General features: G+C 23.0%; 1 protein-coding gene across 2 annotated transcripts in view; it reads right to left on the bottom strand.

The window, feature by feature from the left end:
• Window positions 1-21,720, bottom strand: part of LOC117172340 (atlastin) — a 96,111-nt gene that overhangs the window by 29,256 nt on the left and 45,135 nt on the right. For both annotated transcript variants that reach the window (XM_033360149.1, XM_033360148.1), the window contains exons 3-5: window positions 18,713-19,265; window positions 3,709-3,938; window positions 7-228 (exon numbers count right to left, since the gene is read on the bottom strand). In XM_033360149.1, the coding sequence (XP_033216040.1) occupies window positions 7-228; window positions 3,709-3,938; window positions 18,713-19,265 (1,005 nt within the window). The remainder of the gene's footprint in view (window positions 1-6; window positions 229-3,708; window positions 3,939-18,712; window positions 19,266-21,720) is intronic.

Raw genomic sequence — 21,720 nt, 5'->3', positions numbered from 1 at the left:
ATCTACCTTCTGCAATTTCTCCATGTAAGTTTGACTGAATTCGTCTCCTCCCATTTTTCGTTTATTCTGAAACTGGTGCAATGCTTTGTCAACGCATCTTTGGTGTTCCGATTCGAGATGCGCCGTCGCCAGGAAAGGTTTCGCTCCACCGCAAACGCAATCCATCATTTGCATGTACAATTCCTTCGCGTCGGCAACTGCTGATAAATTATTCGCTTCGGCAGTCGCCTAAACAAATCCAATTTTTTCATAAAAAGAAAGAAAATGTTAACGAATTATTATGACAGGGAACACGACGGTTCGGTAGTTTTATTTTAGGTAAAAAAAGGATATTTTCCCGAAAAAAAGGGCATTAAAAGGAGATTTAATTTATTATCAGAAACTTCTCGTATCGTATGGTTTCCGCGTAAATATTAACGAAAGTGCCCTCTAATCGCGGCTCTTTTTTTTAACAACTTTTTCTAGTAATTTTTATATTGATACATTTTTTTCAGATTGTTGACAAAATATTTAAACAAATTTAAGAAGATAAAAGATTAAAAATCAGATAAACAACATAACTGAATAATATTCACTTTTGACTTTTAAAAAATTGTATTTTTATCACCAGATAATTTTTAATTCCTTATTATGATCCACGTTTCCACTTAAATGAGAACTGAATTAATAGAAATTATTTTTAAAATCCCAAAGTTTTTGGTTTAAAGTTCCTCTTTTGGCTGATAATTCATATTTTTGGTTTAAGATTTATATTATTTGATCGAAAATTTAATTATATTTATAAAATTTTATATTTAAAGATTAAAAATTCTACTTTTTTTTGTAACAAACTTGTCTTTTTAGATTGAAAATTAACTAATTTTGTTTGAAATTGTTGCTATTTCTTGATTTGAAAATCGTTCTTGATTGAAAAATAAAGCATTGTTGAAAAATTGTCTTTTTGGCTTAAGAATGAAAAAATTGGTTAAAAAACAAATATTCGTAGATTCATTTGTTAATGATGAAAAGCTTATTAATTGGTTAAAAATAAAATTGTTTTGTTAAAAAAATGATAATTTTGTTATAAAATTATCCTTTTTGTTTACTTGTCTTGAAATTTTCATTTTTTTAGTTAAATATTAATAATTATAGTTCTATTTGGGATAAAAATTAAACGATTTTAGCACAAAATTTAATTATCAGATATAAAATGAATTGTTTCTTTCATTGAAAAAGCTTTTTTCGTTGAAAAATCAACGATTTTATTTTAAATTCGTCTTTAAAACACGACAATTTAAATATTTGATTCTAATTAATTTTTTTTCTTGACTGAAAAAATTATTTTCTTGTTAAAAAAATTCAAATGTTTTGTTAAATCTTTCACGGTTAAATTTTCTATTGATTAGTTTTTTTGTTGTTTTTTGGGTTTAGAAATTCAACAAATTGATTGAAAAATCAACTATTTTGTTAAAAGTTTATATTTTTCGGACGAATTCAACTGTACTTCATTTAAAATTAAAATCTATTTTGTTGAAAAATCAACTATTTTCTTGAAAATACATTTTTTTTTAAAGAATGTAAATATTTTTTATGTAAGCATAGACTTTAATTCCTTATTCTCATTAATTTTTTTCTATTTTTTTAGAGTGATCAGTTATTAACATTTTTGTTGAAAATTCATAATTTCGGATTCAAAGTTCAACTGTATTTAAAATGTTGTTTTTTTATGTATAATTTCAACACTTTTAATTTCAATTAATTTCGTCTTTTTGAATTAAAAATTAGGATGTATATTTCGTTATTTCTTGTAAGAAAATTATTATTGGTTAAAAAATTCCACTATTTAGTTGAAAATTAAGTTTTTTGCTAAAATTCCATAATTTTTGTTCAAAATTAAACTGCTTTGTGGAAAATTCATCTTTTTTTGGCTTAAAATTAAAAAATGTTGGATATATTTTTTTCTTTCTTGTCTGAAAAATAAGTTTTGTTTTACTATTTAACTATTTGGTTGAAAAATTAACTTTTTTGCAAAAAATTCATAATTTCGGGTTCAAAATTTTTATTTTAAATAAAATTTTGGTATGTTAAACTATTGCCTATTACATTTTTATCCGAGAATGTATCCTTTTAAGGTATAAATTTAATTAATTGGTTAGAAAGTTATTTATTTTGTTGAAAATTCAACTATTTTTATACAGTCATAATTTTTGTTTGAAATTAAAATTTTTTGTTGACAATTCATGTTTTTTGTTTGCAATTCTTCAAAAATTCAACTGCTTTTTAGAAATTTCTTTTTTTTTGACTTAAAAATTATAAATTTTGATTGAGATTTTTTCTTTCTTAACTGAAAAATCATTTTCAGTCGATATTTAAACTATTTGGCTAAAGATCAACTTTTTTCTTGCAATTTATAGTTTTTGTTTAAAAATTCAACTGCCCAGTTGAAAATTTGTTTTTTATATTTAATTCAGAAAATTGTATTTAAAATTACACTTTTTTTGCTGAAATATTATTATAGCTATAACCTTTTTTGTTGACAATTCAGCTTTATGAGGTAAAAATTTTATTAATTGGTATAAAAGTTATTTATTTTGTTGAAAATTCGTCTTTCTGAATTAAAAAATTTTGTCTAAATTTTGTTCTCTTGACTGAAATATTATTTTTAGTTAAAAATGTAATTATTTAATTGAAAATTAACTTTTTGTTTGAAAAATCAGAAGCTCTGTTTAAACATTCAATTGTTTTGTTTAAAATTAGTTTTTTTTGTACAATTTAAAAGTTTTTATTTAAAATAAAAATCTTTTCGGTTGAAAATTATTTGTTTGGGTTAAAAATTAATAGTTTTGTAGAAAATTTGTCTTTATTTTCTTTTTTCTATTTTTAATTAAAATCATTTTTTGGTTGCAACATCAATTATTACATTTTTTTGTGGGGAATTCATCATTTTTGTTGAAAATTAAACTACTTGCTTAAAAGCTCATCTCCTTTGTTAAAAATGCATTTTATGAAGATTAACCATTTCCGTTGAAAATTCATCTCTTTAGTTAAGAATACTTTATTATTTGTTTGAAAAAATTATTCTTATTGGTAGAAAATTAATCTTTTTGGCAGAAAATTCAACTATTTGTTTTAAAATGCTTTCGTTTGGATGAGAAATCAATATTTTCACGTAAAATATTAGAAATATGAAGAATTTCAATTGAAAATTAATAACAATAGCTACATTAATTATATTTTTAAAAGTTTCATCTTCTATTTTCCAGAAAAATCTTCTTATTTTCATTGTTTGTAGAGAATTTTGACCTGTGAATCCTATTATGTTACCACTATAAAGACCTTTTTGACTTGAAACTACAAAATTGATTTATCTTTCAGGTTTAGTTTCTGAATTGAATCGATAGTGATTTCTTCGCTCTTGATGTCCTTCAAATTTTCAAAATTATCAAATAAACCGTTAAAAAAAAAATTTACAATTTATATAATCGAAAAGAATTTCTTTCAGAGTCTAGTTTTTTTAATATCTTGAATTTTTGTCAATGATTCTTAAAAAAATAAATCAAAACCTTATAAAAAAAAGGGGAGAAAAGGGGGAACATTGGGTCGCAATTCTCGATTTTATGCCGTCTTTGAGGATTTTTCAAATTTAAGGGTGGAAAAAGAGGATTAGATAAAAAAAAGGTAAGGACTGTGATTCCTGTTATGAAGCTTTTTTTAAACAGAAAAACTTACCACGAGCATGCTTTTTGGTTCGGGTAACTCGTCCCCTTTGTAAATTTTGATATAGCTTTTGAAGTATTCGACAAGTTCTCTTGCCTTGACGATTTGTCCGTTGATTTTCTTTGTAACCAAATTTTCTGGCGACAGTAACATCGGAACCAGCTTTTTCAATTGCTTTTTAAACTCCGGTTCGATGTCGGACAGTCTGCCATCGAATTTCGGATTTGTGGCGATACTTAGACCTGCAAACAGTAAAAAAATGATTGCAGAATCTGTTTTTCGAATTATAAAAATATTTCAAAACAAAATTTTGAATTTTAAATGTTAAATGTTGAGAGTTTAAAATTATCAAATAAAAGGGCTTCAATTTCTTCATGTCTTGAATATTCGTTCATTAAAAAATACACCTTTTTCTTATTTTGAACTTAAAATTTCAAATTAAAACGTTTTAAACTTTGGACAATTAAATTTAAATAGATTGAAAAAGAAAGAATTTATATCTATAATTTCCAAACTTGAAATGTTTCATTTTCAAATTATCGAATTGCACATTTGAAACTTGAAAGTTTTAAACAGGTTATAGTGGAAATTTGCAATTCGAATTTTTCAATCCTGAGGCTTGAATATTGAATTTGATCTATGATTATTTCGTATATTTTTTAAAATTTTTATTATTGAAATTTTTAATTATTAAAATAATTTAAAATTATTAAAATACAAACTCTACGTTTTCAACAAAATGCATAATTTTCAACCAACTAGTAGCATTTTTTACTAAAACAAAATCAATTTTGAAACTTGGAATAATGGATAGCTTAATTTTCAGCTGAATAAATTAATTTTTAAGAAAATAAAATGAACTTTCAACAAAGTAGTTAAATTTTCAATAAAACTGATCAATATTCAACGATGAATCTTAAATTTCTACACAAAGAAGAAAATTTTCATTCAAATAGTGGGATTGTCAACTAAAAAAAGGCAAGCTTTGAATAAAATCGGAATATTTAAATTCTCAGATAAAATAAAAATTTCAATAAAAATAATGAATTTTCAACAAAATAGTTCAATATTCGACCAAATACATTAATTTTTAATCAAGAAGATTAATTTTCTACCGAAAAAGAAGAATTCTTAACAATACACATTCATTTTCAAATAAAAAAGACAATTAAAAAATAGATCAGTTATGTTTTCAGTTTAAAATATTATTTTTTAACCATAAAAAAACTAATTTAAAAACAAAATTAAAATTTTAACCAAAAAAACGAGATTTTTGATCTAAAATGATGAATCATTAATCAAAAAGATGATTATTTGATCAAGAAAGTTAATTTTATACAAGAAAAAAAATACACATTTTCAACAATTTTGAATAAAAAATGGACTAATTATATTTCCAGTTAAGCATATTATTTTTTAATCATGAACACACTCCATTATTTTCAACAAAATAATTTTTAACCAAAAAATAAAACTCTAATCAAGAAGATTATTTCTCTACCAAGAAAAACCAGGGTAGTCGTTTTAATCCATGAAATAAAGTCCCAGTCATTTCCCGGTTCGAAAACATTTTTCACGGTCAATGAAATTAAAAAATGGAACAGTAAAGCTAAAACATTTTCCACTCGAGGTAATAAAAATTGAGCTGAAAATGAAAATACTCAAAGTGAAACTGGTAAATTTTGAACTTTTAAAATTGAAATTTAAAAGTTTTTAATAAAAAAATGTTGTATTGAAATGCTCAATAACTTACGCGCATAAAATTGAAGGTACTAACATTTTTCAATATAAAAAAATATACATCCACATTATCATTTTTAATGCTTTAAATTAAAAAATCAATCAATGAACTTCAAAATTTTCAAAATTATATAATTTTAAGGAATTTTAAGGTAGAAATATCAAATATTGAAAAATTGAAAATTTTTTAACTAAACACTTCTTAAATTGGAAATTCAATTATTTTCTTTTTAAATAGTTAAAACATCCTTCGAAAGCTTCAAACTTTTACTTCAAAATCTTGAGGAATCTAGAAGTTGTTTTAAATTGGTTTTAAATTTAAAATTATTTAGGAAATTTTTTCAGAACTTCTAAATATCTGTCAAAATGAACTGAATTTTTTGTACAATCTTCAGAAAATACTGAAAATGTTAGAAAATTTCTTTACAATTTGGATGTATAAATAACAATTTAACATTTATTATTCGTAGGCGAAATTTGAGTAATTTTAAGAGATATGTAGAAGTTTTGAAAATATTCGAACTTAATGTGAAACTTGAAATGATAGCCTAATATAAAAAATGTAGATTATCGCAGATTTTTAACAAAAAAAAATTAGATTCTTTTCAAGAATTGTGAAATGCTTCGAAAGAATAAAAACATTTTCTTAAGATTCTGAGGAAAATTAAAAATAATTTTTCCATTTTGAAAAATTATTTTAAGAAAATATTTTAAAAGTTTTTCAAAGATTTAAACAAAATTTTCAAGAAATATTCTAGAAGATTTTAAGAAAACTTTCTAAAATTTGCATTATAATTTTTAATCTTTTTAAAACTCCTAAATATCTCTTAAAATTACTCAAATTTTGTCTACAAATGTTCATTTGTAAATTATACATAAAAAATTTTAAATTTCACTTACAATTTAATCATTTTTCGAATTTTTAACGATTCCAGGTTTTCTATGTCAAACAATTCAGTTAAAGATTCTTTACTTTTAAATATTTCGTTTCAATTTACTTGTCTTAAATAAAAAATTAAATATTGCTAAATATCCAATAATTAATCTTTTGTTTTTAATTAAGAATTGCTAATTGAATGGGTTAAAATTGAATATTTTAGACTGAAACAACATTTTAAATTTAATAAAATCCTTTAATTAAGATAAATTAAAAATTAAAATTTTTTAAATTTATTTATTAAATAAAAATGTTTTTTATCCAAAATTTTCCAATTCAAAGACTTTTATTTTTTATTTGTTCAAGCCTTTAAGAAAGAATTTAAAAATTTCTCAAATTAAAAATGTAAGCTTAGAAATAAAAATTTCAAATGGAAAATTTTTGAAGCAAAAAACTTTTAAATTACGCATTGTAAGCTAAATAATAGCATAATTGATTAAACAACCCTAAAAAACGAATTCTCAACAAAATATATGAATTTTCAACTAAAAGAGACAAATTTCAGCAAAAAACATGATAGCTTAATTTGCAGTTAGAGATATAAGTTTCTAACCAAATAAAATAAATTTTCAACTGAACAGTTAAATTTTCAATCAAACAGTTGCATTTTTCATTAAAAAATCAATTTTGGAACTTGGAATAATAGAATAGCTTAATTTGCAAATGAATAAATTAATTTCTAAGCAAATAAAATACAATTTTAACAAAGTAGTTAGATATTTAATAAAATTGATAAAAATTAAACGATTAATACTGAATCTCTCTAAAAAAAAAAGATTTTTCAGTCAAATAGTGGAACTTTCAAATTAAAAAGACAAGCTTTAAATTAAAAAGTGAATATTCAAATTTTCAGATAAAAAATTCCCATTAAAAAAAAATGAATTTTCAACAAACTATTTAAATATTCAACCAAAAACATGAATTTTTAACCAAGTAGATTAATTTTCTACTAAGAAAGATAATTAAAAAAAAAGAATAGTTATGTTTTCAGTTAAAAACCTTGTATTTTAACAATAAAAACTAATTAAAAAAAAATTAAATTTTCAGCAAAAAAAGGGTTTTGATCTAAAATGACGAATCATCAATTAAAAAGATAAATATTTGATAAAGAAGGTTAAAACCAAAAAAATTATATTTTTTAACCAAAAAAATAATAATTTGTAACGAAATAGTTGAAAGATGGAATGAAATTTTATATGCAGTTAAGAACATTATTTTTTAACAAAGAAAAACAAATTAAAAAAAAAAGTCAACAGAAAAAACAGGTTTTCAATTTAAAAGGATGAGTCATCAATTTAAGAAGCAAAATATTCGATCATGAAGATTATTTTTCTATACAAAAAAATGAATTTTTAACACAACCTATTATATTTTACAAAAAAAAATTAACGAATTTTTAACAAAATAGATGAAATTTCAACTAAAATAGATCAATTTTCAATAAAAAGTAGAATAAGTATATATTCAGTTAAAAATATTATTTTTTAATCATGAAAAAACTAATTTTTAACTAAAAAAACAAGTATTGAATTAAGAGGATAAATAATCAATTAAAAAGATGAATATTCCATAAAGAAGATTAACTTTCTACAAAAAAAAAAAATTTCGAACACAATCCATTATTTTCAACAAAATAGTGAAATTTTTAACCAAAAAATGAATTTTCAACTTAAAAAAGATAAACTTCAACAAAAAAGATAATAGTTGAATTTTCAGTTAGAGATATAAGTTTCTAAAAACCAAATAAAATAATTTTTCTACCAAACAGTTTCAATTCCAACTAAAAAGATGAAATGTCTATATAAAAAAAAATGAAAACAAAAATGGAAAGAGTTGAATTTTCAACCAAGAATGATTTTACTGATAATTAAGAAATAAAATTAAGTCCAAAATTTTGAATTTTCATGCTGAAAAGACAAATTTTCTACAAAACAGTTTAATTTTAAAAGTACATTTTTTAAAGCAAAATAAACTTAAAAAAAATAATTTCAACAAAATTGCGCGAGAAGAATGCTGAAAAAGAATTACGTTTCTTAAAAAATTGTTAAAAAACAAATACTCAAGAAAATAAATTTGTGAAACATAATTGCACAGAAAGAGATAAAATAAGAGAAACATTTTTTCAAATAAAAGTGTAAAGCGGCTCATTAGAATGGTGGTTTAGATCTCTATTTTTTCTCCCTCTTTCTTCAATTATCATTTATCTGCTTCTAATTGAGCAGTTTTACTCTCTTATTTAAAAACATATTTTTCTTATTTAAACTCTTTTTAGAACATAATTTTTTTAAAGCCTTCTCATGCAATTTTTTTAAAGCTTATACGGGGTTTTAAAATTTACTTTTAAAATTCAACTGTTTTGCAGAAAAATTAGTCTTTTCAGCATGAAAATGCAAGATTTTGGATCCAATTCTCACTGAAAATTATATTATTCTATTTTTTGTTGCAATTGATCTTTGTTAGATGAAAATTCATATTTCTTAGCAGATAATTAAACTTTTTGGTTAAAACTTAACTACTTTGTTGTAACTAATAAAACGTGTTAAAAATGCATCCTTTTTCGTAGAAAATTAATCTTCATGATAGAATAATGACCTTTTTAATTGATGATTTTTATCCTTCTAATTCAAAAACCTGTGTAAGATGTTAAAAATTATTCTTTTTGTAGAAAATCAATCTTTTTTTTCGATTGCAAAATTAATTTCTTTCAATTAATTATTTTACGGTTAAAAAATCATATTTTCAAATGAAAACATAACTATTCTATTGTTTATTGAAAAATGATTTTTTTTTAGTTGAAAATTCATATATTTTGTTGATAATTCGCCTTTCTTAGTAGATAATTAATCTTCTTGGTTAAAAATAGAACTATTTTGTTGCAAGTAATAGAACGTGTTAAAAATGCATCATTTTTTGTAGAAAAATAATCTTCTTGATCGAATACTGAACTATATAATTGATGATTTATACTTTTAATAAAAAAAACCGTTGTTTTTCGTTGAAAATTAAATTTTTTTCATAAAACTAGTCTTTGCATCGTTAAAAAATAATACTTTTAACTGAAAACATAATTATTCCATTTTTTATTGAAAATTTGTCTATTTTAGTTGAAAATTAAGGTTTTTGGTTATTTCATGGTTAGAAAATAATATTTTTAACTGAAAACATAACTGTTCTATTTTTTGTTTTTTATTGAAAACTTATCTTTTTTAGTTGAAAATTCATGTGTTTTGTTAAAAATTCCTTTGTTTTGTTGATAAAAACTTAATTTTCGTGGTTAAAAATCCAAAAGTAATTTTTTTATGATTCATCATTGCAGTTGAAAATTCATTTTCTTGATAAATTGAACTTTTTAATTGAAAATACATGTAATATGTTCGAAGCTGTTTTTTTTTGTTGTTGAAAAATAAACATCTTTGTTGAAAATTGATTGTTTTGGTTGAAAATTTAAATATTTTGTTTAAAATTTTTTCATGAAAATTGTGTTTTTTTTATCAGAGAATTTAGATATTCAGTTTTTTATTAAAAAGTTGTTATTTTTATTTGACAATTCCACTATTTGAATCAAAATTCGTCTTCTTTGGTACAAATTTAATATTCTTCGTTGAAAATTGATCACTTTTATTAAAAATTTAACTACATTGTTAAAAGTTAATTTTATTTGCTTTAAAATATATTTATTCATCTGAAAATTATAATAAAAAATAAAATTGATGTTTTAGGTAGAAAATTTGACTGTTGTTTTTTTAAAAAAATTTATCCCTTTTTTACTTGAAAATTGATGTATTTTATTGAAAATTTGTCTTTTTGGGTATAGGCTAAATCTTTTTGGTTCAAAATTTAACTATTATGTTAAAAATTTCTTTTTTCTTTATTGAATCATCATTTTACTTTAAAATGTATATCTTTGTTTTAAATGCAAATGGTTATGGATAAGTCAGGGGATTTTTAAATCAAATTTTATGTTAACCCTGAAATTAAACGTCGTTTCATATATTTTCTTATTCTAATTCTGAGTTTGTCAGATAAACAATTTGTAATTTTAAACATCAAATTGCAGAATATAAATTTGAAATTTTCAATGATTTTGAAATTTTCACGTTGAAGCTATTGAAATAGAAAGCGTTTGTAATTCAAAAATTTAAATTACTTTAATAATTAAAAATTATAATTATAAAAATAGGAAAATAATAAAAAATAATCATAAATAATAATAATTTTATGTTTAATCTTCAGAATTATTCGAGACAGACAAATGACAATTGAAAAAAGAGGAAAAAAATTAAGGAGGTCTCCAAACCACATCTCTAATTAGCTGTTTTACAGTGTTATTTGAAAATATATTTCTCTTGTTCAGGATGACCTTTTCAATAAATGAAAAAAATTCCCGATGATTCCCCGTTTTTCCTGGTTCTCAAACATTTGTCATAGTCAATGAAATTAAAATATTCAAACTCTTAATATATTTTAATTATTAAATAAAATATGTTTAAAATGTTGTAATGAAATATTTTTTTTAAATCACGAGCTAGTTAACAAAAAAAATTATCAAGTTATCATTTTCCATGATCTCAATTGAAGAACGAATAAATGTATTTAAAAAATTTCATATTAAATCATTTTAAGCCATTTGAAGCTAGAAACATTAAAAATTGTACGATTTTATTTTTTTATAAACTGAACACTTCTTAAATTAAAAGTTATTTTAATTCTAAATGGTTTAAAAATCCTTAAAATGCTTCGAAATTTTATTTCAAAACATTTAAACATTTACATGTGGTTATGTGGTTTGACTTTTTTTAAATTTTAAATTATTATTTTTAATTTTCCATAACTTCTAAACATCTTCTAAAATGATTCGAATTTTTTCTAAACATTTTTTTTTAAATCCTACTAAATTGAAAAAATTTCCTTAAAATCTTCCACATTCATTTTTGATAATTTTGTAAATCTTTCTAAATTCTTTTAAACATTTTCCCAAAATTAATTGTTTCGAAGTGAAAATTTGTAAAGGCTTCTTCTGAAGCATTTCAAAACTCTTGAAACACCGAAATTTCAGAACGAATAGTTGAATTTTATCGTTACACGTAGGTACTTTGTTTAAATTATTAGAAATCATTTTAAATTTTAAATTAATTTTGAATTTGTTCAAAACTACTAAAGATTTCTTCACGAATATTTTTCCAAATATTTCTTCCTGATCTCACGAATGACGATCTAGCTGCTCCTCAAATTTATTCAGGTTTTGAAATCCCGAGTTACCTTAGAACCATTAGGTTTATTAAGAAGAGGCAAATATAATTGACTTTATGTAAATAGATATAGGAGACAAGACTTCTGGGTCTAAAATGTTTCAAATTTAGTGATGCATGCCTTAGTCATATTTTTAGTAAACAATGGATTTTTAACAAATAAAAAACAAATTTTCGACAAAACAGTTAAATTTTCAACCTAAGAAATTACTTTAAAAAATACATTTTTTAATTTAAACATTGTAGTTTATACTGAAGTTTGCAGTTGAAAAAATTAATTTTTAAACCCAAATAAATGCGGTTTTATCAACAAAAGGAATTAATTTTTATCTAAAACAAATTAATTTTTAAAGAAGAATAATTCGCACAACAAAGAAGATAAATTTATAACTAAAAAGAAAATTTTTCAAAAAAAAAAATTGTCAACAAAATTGTTCAATTTTCATCTATAGAAACGAATTTTAATCTAAAAAAATAAGTGTTCGATCAAAAATGGACTTAAAGTTAAATTTTCAGACAAAAAATGGAATTTTTAACGAAAGAAATTAATTTTCAACTAAAATTATAATGTTTCAACGAAAAATTAAATAGATAAATTTTCAATCGAAAAATAATTATCAACACCAAAAAATCAAAGTTTCGACAAAATATTTAAATTCCAAAGCGAAAAATTAAATTTGCAAACAAATATTTTAATTTTCAAACCAATAACTTTCTACCGAAAACAGAATTTCAAAATTTTCAAAATCAATTTTAAAACAAGGAAAATTTTTGTCAACAAAATAGATAAATTTTCAACGAAAAACGATTACATTTTTAGTTTAAAAAATCAATTTACAACCAACAATTTTTCAGCAAAATAGTTTAATTTCCAAAAAAATATATTAACTTTTAACCATTTTATACCAAAATAAAAGAAGTTTGTTTCAACAAAAAATGCATTTACATCCAAAGGAATGAATTCTTGATTAAAATAGATGAATTTTTAAACAAGAAGAATAATTTTCTACAAAACAGAAAAATTTTTGACTGAGAAAGATCAATTTCCTACCAAAAAAAAATTCAACCAAAAATGATACAATTAAATTTTTAGTATAAGAAAATGTTTTTTCAACAACAAAAAAATCGAATTTTCAACCAAACAGTTAAATTATCAACCAAAATAGTTATTAAAAAAAAATTTTATTTAAAAATAGTTTCATTTTCGGTGGAAGAAATGAATTTTCAACTGAAAATTGTTTTAAAAAAACACACAAAATCGAAGTTACAACAGAATAGTTCAATTTTTAAACATATAGTTAGATTTTCATTTAAAAAATTATTTTTCAACCAAAAATGAAATGGAATGAATTCTGAGAGAAAATTAAAAAAGGGACCACAATTTTTTAAAATTATTTCATAATTTTGCCATATTATATAATTTTAGAAAAAATAATAATTTAATTCTTATTAGGCCTTCTTGCGCAATTTTGTCGCACCATTTTTTGTTATGTTTATGTTGATTTGTAAAATTTGCTTTCAAATTTTAGTAAGTTTACTAGATATTCAGAAATTTTGAAACGATTATAAAATAATAAAAACTTGCAAAAAAAATCAGGAAAAATTTGAATAATTCTTAAAAATTAGAAGGTCTGAAACTATTAGAAAAAAGAATTATTTTTCTAATAATCGTTTTAAAATTTTTAATAATTTTTATTTACAAGAATGTGCTTTAAAAAAAATTCAAAAAGATTTTGAAACACATCAAACGATTTCCTGAAATTGAAAAGAAGAGCGTAGAAGATATTAAAGCAAAATGTTTCAATTTGATAAGATTAAAAAGTTCTAAAAAACGTAAATAATCCAGTAAATTCAAGAAATATTTAGAAGGATGGAAGAGATTCAAATCTAATTTTAAACTTAAATTTCTTAGAAATGTAGATTTTCAAAAATTTTGAAAAAATAAACTTTAGAAGCTTTAAGGGAATTCAGGAAGATTTCAAGGAGATAAAATTATCTTTCTTAAAATTCCTGTGAAAAATTTAGAAGATTATATAAGTCAGGTTTCTGACATCTTAAATTCTTTTTAAAAATTTTCAGAAAAATATAGTCAGTTAAAAATATTTTTTTGAAATTTATTTTGTTTTAAACGTATTAGAAATATTTAAAATGTTGGAAAAATTTATCAATTATTCGTAGATATCTTCCAAACTTCTAAATGTCATAAACATCTTTTTAAAAAACTCGAAGTTTTCTAATATTTTTTTAAATCCAATAAAATAAAAAAATTTAAAGTCCTCTAGGTCCTTTTTTGATACATCTCTTTTCATGCTATTTTAGGCTATAATCACAATTTTGAGGATTTTAAGAGAAAAAGCCAAAAAGTTATTAACTTGACCTCATTCAAAAGACTAATCATTTGAAAAAGATGTTGAAAAAATTTCCTTTGAATGTGGTGTGGAAAGGAAATTCATTAAAAAATGTGTGGGATTTTCTGAACAGAAAACTGCATGAACTTCTGAACTTTCTTCTTTTTATTTTTTAAGTGTATTTTAATCTGCTTTACGTTTAGTGAAAAATCACATGCCAAAAAACGATAAGAGAAATATCTATTTCTTCAATTTCAACTCTAATTTGAAAGGCGATTTTTCGTAGTATTTTACGAACTAATGGAGATATTTTTATAATTTTATTCCTGAAATCTATTTCCTAAGGTCAAACATGGTACACAAATATCGTAAAATTTAAAAAACACCAACTATTTACAGGGATTTTTTCAATAAAAATCAATATGTATTATATTCAAAGAAATTTTGGCAATATTTATAAAAGTATTATTATTTTTAATTAGAAACAATTAATGTATAAGGAGTACAGTTTTTATTTGAAGTTTCACGACGGTTTTTTGTACCATGTTTGGCCCTCGGCCAGAATTAAGGAAAAATAATCTAAAAATATGTTCATTAGTTATTAAAATGCTACAAAGGCTTACCGTAAAATTTTTTTTCTCTTTTTATAATCACGAAATATTACTTCATAAAATAAATTTTGTTGCATTTATTTTACAATTATTTACAATCAATTTCCAATTACAATTATTTTACAATTAAAATAAAATTGTAAAAGCTAAATTTTGTAATTTTGTGATAAGTATTTTAAGGCATTAAAGATTTTGTAAAGATTTCATATAAAATAGAATAAGTATTATCAGTTTGTTTATAAACTTATATGTAAATAATTATTATAAGATTCTTAAGAAAATTAAAAAAAAGATTTTCGAATATATCAGATGTGTCAGAAAAGATCCTAGGAGATTTTAAAGACATTTTATTTTTATTTTATCGGATTTTAAAAAATATTATGAAAATTTCTTATCTATTTAAAACGTTTTGAATTTTTTAAGATATTGGTAACTCTCTCGAGTATTTATCAAAAATTTAAAAAATCATTCAAAATGTAGAAAAAAGTTTGCTTGTAATCTTCTGAATTTTCCCAAGCATTTTAAGAAACTATGTTTATTCTCCCGAAACACTTCGAGATTCTTTTAAAGTTCCTAAAGTTTATCTTGCGTTTTTAAAACACTTCTAAAGTTTTAATTTTTTGAATCTCATCAAGTCTACTAAATACTTCCTGAATTCACTTGATTATTTACTTTTTTTCTAACTTTTTAGTCTTATCAAATTGAAGCATTTTGCTTTAAAATATTCTACACTCTCCTTTTAAATTTTAGGAAATCATTTGATGTGTTTAAAAATCTGCTTGCAATTTTTTTTAAAGTACCTACATTTTTTGAAAAAAAAAATTATTAAAAACTTTCACACGATTATTAGAAAAATAATTCTGTTTTTCTAATCTTGTCAGACCTTTCAATCTCTAATCTTTAAAAATTATTAAAATTTTTCCTGTTTTTTTTTAATTCTGCAAAATTAAAAAAAAATGCTTTTAAAGATTTTCAGATGTTTTAAGAATATTTGAAATCTTTTGCAATGTTTTGAAATGTTTAAAAATAATCTTTTCAAATTAATTGTTCGAAATAAAGAATTGTGTTAATTATTCCTTTAAAAATCTTTACAAGTTTTCATTATTTTCGAATCGTTTCAAAAATTTTGAATATCTCTAAAACTTACTCAAATTTGAAAGAATTATGTTCCTTAATTTTTCTAAAGTTAAGTAATATGGAAAAATTACAACATTTTGCTTCAAAATATTTTACGTACTTTTTAGACATTTTAGGAAATAATAAAAAATGTTTTTAACCTTTTTTCAATTTTCTGCTAGAATTCATTCCAAAAAAATTATTTACATTTTTTCCCCAGGCGTTTCTTTCATTATCTTTCATTATCTGAAAGTCCTTCGTTTATCGACTTTTATTTATTTTTTTTTCATTTGACATACGTATCTGTTATATCTTTTCAAAATTTATGTAATTACTTATTCTGATTGGATCTATATGAATTTATTGCGATTAAAATCGGGGATTCTGCTTGAAAAGAAATGTGCTGAAAGTATTTAAAAAAATCATTCGAATTTTAATTTTAAAGACTGATAATAGTACACAATTTCCAGGCGCATCTTTCTTGTTCTTCTACAAGAATTTTTAGGGTTTTCAGTTTTTCAAATCAGTTTATCCTAGGTTTCTAAAACTCCTCTGAACTTTAAATTATTTTTTAATCTCATCAATTCTACTCAATATTTATTTAATTTATTCGATTATTTGCACTTTTAAAAAATTTGTAATGTTATCGAATTAAAAAATGTTGATTTTAAAACCTTTTACACTCTTTTTCGAAATTTTAGGAAATTGATGTGTTTAAAAATCTTCTTTAATGTTCTTTTAAAGCACATTTTACAAAATAAAAAATTATTAAAAATTTTCACACGTTACTTAGGAAAATAATTCTTTTTTTTCTAATCTTGTCTGGTCTTCTAATCTTTAAAAATTATTCAAATTTTTCCTGATTTTTTTTTATTTTGCAAAATTAAAAAAACATTGCCTTTAAAATGTTTAGACACTTTGACAATTTTTGACGTATTTTTGAATGTTTTGAAATGCTTTAAAATAATCTCCTAACATTAATTTTTCGAAATACAAAATTATTTTAATTATTTCTAGGAACCTAAAATAATCTTTTTATTTTTCGTAAAAACTTACAAAATTTTTGAAAAATCTTTACGAGTTTTAATTTTATTTGAATCCTTTCAAAATTTCTGAATATCTCTTAAACTTTCTCAAATTTGAAAGTAGATTTTTAAAGCAACATATAATTAAAAAAATTGTGTAACAAAATTGTACAAGAAGGCCTAATAAGAATTACGTTCCTTAATTTAAGATGTGGCATAATTGACTCATAATCTTTTAAATTTTTTCCAGGTTATTATAAGAAAAATAGTTTTGTCTCCTTGAAATCTTTCGGAATTCCTGTAAATTTTCTAACGTTTATGTTTGAATCCTTTAAAAATCTAATTTTCTAACAGAATTTAAGTTTAAAATTTGATTTGAATCTCTTCAGTTCTTCTTAATATTTCTTGCATTTACTCGATTTTGATCTATTTATTATAATCTTACCGAACTGAAACATTTTGCTTTAAAATCTTCTACAGTCTTCTTTTAAATTTTAGGAAATCCTTTCACAAGTTTAAAATCCTTTTTTAATATTCTCATAAAGTACGTCTTTTACATAAAAAGTCATTACATATTTTCCTATCAATATTGAAAAAGTTCTGTTTCTAATCTTGTCGGACCTTCTAAGCCTTCTAATCATTATTAACTATTTAAATATGTCCTGATCTATTTTTCAAAATAGAAAATTATATTAATTATTCGTAGAAACCTAAAAGAATATTTTTCATTTTCATGAAACCTTAAAGAATTCTTTAAAAAATCTTTACAGATTTTAATTATTTTCTAATCGTTTCAAAATTCCTGAATATCTCTTAAACTTACGCAAATTTGAAAGCACATTTTTTAAACAAAATAAATTTAAGAAAAAATGTATAACAAAATTACGCAAGAAGGTTTGATAAGAATTAATTTCCTTTTTTTTCTAAAATTATAGAAGATAGCAAGATTGCCTGAACTTTCATTCTCTTGACACCCTGCGAAATTTAGTTTCCTTTAAAACTCCTCCAAATAGCCAATTAGCCACCGAAAAAGAATCGTGAAGGGGGGGGGGGGGCTTTGACTCGTGCTCGTGAATTTTCGGCTCCCAGATGGGAGAGTGCTGGTGGCCGAAAAATCCCTCGTTTTGTGGACACTGATTCAGATATTTCTAAATATTAAGCAATTATTCTTTTTCTAATTTGAAATATTTCAAATTGAAGGGTTTAAGAATACAATATTTTAAGACTGAAATAATATTTGGAATTTAATAAAAGCCTTTAATAAAGTATATATTATTCTGAAGTTGCTTTAAAATAAAAAATAGTTTACAAAGTTTCAATCAAGCATTTACATTTGTTTAACTAATGAGACTTTCCAGTTGAAACAGTTTCATTTTAACGTTAAAATTTGGATATTCTAAAATTGTCAACTGATTCCTAATCGTTTTGTAAAACCAATTATTATTCACTTAAAAAAATTTTAAGTACAATTCAATTTTTGAAATAATTAATTAATTTTTATTTACAGTTGATCAACTGAAAATGTTTTTTATACAGAAATCTTCGATTTTAAAAGCTTCTAATCTTTAATTTTTTCATCTTATAAAACTGAAAAATCTAAAATGGAAAATGTTTAAAGTGAAAGATTTTGAAATTAAGTATTCTAAACTGAATGATATAATAATTTATAAAAATCACAATTTAACAAATTATTTAAAAAAAACGGTTGAAATCAGAATTGGAAAGCATTTTCATTCTAAAAAATTTGTAAAAATTCCGGTCAATAAATAAATTCACCATCATTTGCATATTACTTTTTTAAGTTTTTTTTAAAAATGTATTTTCAAATATTAAAGCGACATTAAGCCATTAGACCTTGTTTTGTTCTCTAGCGATCAGGTTTTTTTATCGTTCTCAAAAGTTCGATTCTTGGCAAACCAACAAAAAAAAGTTGAATTTCGAAACTAAAAATATAAATAATGAGGGAAAAAGTTTAAAAAAAAAATCTCACCAGGATGCGGCATAAGGAAGCACGAGATGTCCGAAAAACATGCAGTGATATGTTTTCTGAGACTCTGCAATTCCGGATGCTGTTTGTCCGATATTTGTAGTCGCCTCTCCAAAATCTTCTGTCCACCATCGGATCCATATTCCGCTTCATAGGGATAACTCCAGTCCCTGACGAGAAACTGAAGCCTCTGGAAAGGAGTGCTGCCCGATTTTTCCAAAGCGAGTCGACCGTATTCGGTGAAGAGCTGCAAATGTTGAAGATCATCTTCTTGGATATTCTGGGAGAGATTGTAGATCTGAACTGAGGAGAGCATTGTGCTCAGGGCGAACACTGTCGCGCAGTCTCTCACGGTAGATTGACTGTCGAATGTTCCCTGGGTGTCCATCAGAATTATAGCGACTTTTTCGCCATTGGGTAAGGTGCTCAGGAAGACTTTGGACCACATGAGGATACCGGTTGTGTCTCGTTCGGATCCTCCTCTCCAGGAAAAACCACTGAGTGGATCATTGTCGCCTCCTAGCCATGCGTCTTCACTCACTTTTTGCTCAGTGTACTATAAAAAAATTTTAATTTTTATCCACTTGCATTTTCAGGGTGGCCACTATTTTCATTTTGAAAGTTTTTTTTTTTAAATTAATGCAATTCATTTTTTCATTTCAGAAAAATTGTTTCAATATTAAATTGTTAAGTTTTAATCGCTTTGAATTTAAAGTTATTCAAATTCAAAAGTTTCCAATCTTTAATTATTCAATTTTAAACGTTTTTAATAATAAACAGAGAGCGGACGAGCGTAGTCTGAAGTTGCGCACGGAGCGTAGCCCTGGCTCCCTCGTTGCGGAGTATTGCGGAGAACCGACCGCATGCGGGGAGAAGTGCAGTTCTGAGCGGGTTATATTACTTTGAGAACGGTAACAAGAATGAGAATATTACCGAGAATATAACCGAGAAATAAATTCTCTGAGAATTTAGGAGAATCTCAGAATTTATTTTAATTAATAGAAAATAGCTTCAGCAGAAATTAAATCTTTTTTTGATAAAAATGCAACTGTTTGGTTAGAAATTAAGCTATTATACTATTTTCTTGAAAACTTAACTATTTCGTAGAAAATTCACTTTTTGCATAAAATTTATATTCTGGTGTTGAAAAATGAACAGAAATATTTTCTGGATGAAAGTTCCACTTATAAAAACAAATGGTTTTTTTTATTACAAATTCATCTGTTTTAGTACAAAACTGATATTTTTTTTGGATAAAAATGCAACTATTTGGTAGAGAATTTAACGATTTTATTAAAAATTCTTCCTTTTTGGTTGAAAAAATTCGTCTCTTTTGGATTTAAATTTCAATTTTTTTCGTAGAAACTTATTTTTTTGTTACGAAAATTCAATTTTGATGTTACTAAGTTAACTGAAATTTTTTTGGATGAAACACTTTTTTTTAAATAAAAAATTCTTCCGTTTTAAGATAAATTTCATAATTTTTTATAAAAATGCAACTATTTGCTAGAGAATTCAACGATTTTGTTAAAAAGTCATCCTTTTTGGTTAAGAACTCGTCTTTTTGGATTGAAAACTCAATTTTTTTTGTAGAAAATTATTTCTTGTTAAAAAATTCATAGTTTGATCGTGAAAACTCGGCTAAAATCTTTTTCAACAGAAAATTCAAATATTTTTTTGAAAATTTATCTTTCCAATTTAAAACTTCATCTGTTATAGAAGAAATTTCATTTTTTGTATGAAAATGCAACTTTTTGGTTAAAAATCATTCTTTTTGCTTGATAATACAACTAATTTGTTTAAAACATTTGGTAGCATCGCTTTGTTAAGAAATCACTTATTTTGTTAAAGATTTAGATTTTAAGATGAAAAGTTGTCTCGTTGGTTAAAAAGTTAATTATCTTGTTGAAAATTAATCTTTTTTATTGAAAACTCAACTACTTGGGTCTAGTTAAACTACATTGTGAAATTTTTTTATTGAAGGCTTGTGTCTGGTTGAAAATTCTACTGTTTAGTAGAAAATACTTCTTTTTTGTTTTGTTTAGAATTAATTTTTAACAGAAAATGTAACTTTTCCATTTTTTAAGATTGATATTTTTTAGTTAAAAATTCGCGTTTTTTTTGTACAAAAGTTATTTTTTAATTTGAAATTTCCTTTTTTTTGCGTTAAAATGCATTAGTTTCATGAAAAATTAATTTTTCTTTAAACAGTTATGTTTTTTGTTTGAAAATTGCATTTTTGTAAAGAACAATTGTCTTCTAATTTGAAGGTTCAATAATTTAGATAAACTTTTATTTATGTTTTTGAGTGAAAAATTTTTATTTGTTGGAAATTCGTCTTTTTGTTTTTAAAATTCTTGTCTTCTTTTGTATAAATTTCATTCTATTTTTTATTAAAATATAAAATATGACACTTTTTCGTTGGCAATTTGTCTTTTTAGGTTAAATATTCAACTATTATGTTAAAAATTTCAGTATTTGTTTAAAGAGTTATCTTTTAAAGTAGAAAAAACGTTCTTTTTTTTGTTTGAAATAAATTAATACATTTGAAAATTTTTAATTTATACATGAAACACTGTAGTCCCTGAATATGTCTGATCTAGAAAATAAATTACATTCAACTGCTGATATAAACTGAGCAATAAAAATATTGTTAAAAATCATAAATTCTTACATTTTTTGAAATTCTTTTAAATTCTCCTAAATTATGCCATATTCTTGGTTATATAACCTGAACTTAAATTCTCGGGAATCAATGAAAAAAGCGGTTGGCCGCTGGACCTAAAATTTTTTTGAAAATTAATCGTTACACCTTTGATTTCAACTGTGTTTTAAATAATGAGCTAAATTTTTATATTTTTCAATTATATCATTCAGTTTAGAATGCGTAATTCGAAAATCTTTCACTTTAAAAATGTTCTATTTTAATTTTTAAGCGTATATTTTTATTTAAACAATTTTAAAAAGCAGTTTTAAAGACTTAAAAAAAACGCATTTTTAGTTGATAAAAT

The sequence above is a fragment of the Belonocnema kinseyi genome, chromosome 5, assembly GCF_010883055.1.
Source record: "Belonocnema kinseyi isolate 2016_QV_RU_SX_M_011 chromosome 5, B_treatae_v1, whole genome shotgun sequence".
NCBI lineage: Eukaryota > Metazoa > Arthropoda > Insecta > Hymenoptera > Cynipidae > Belonocnema > Belonocnema kinseyi.
This window is presented reverse-complemented; position numbering and strand designations above follow the sequence as displayed.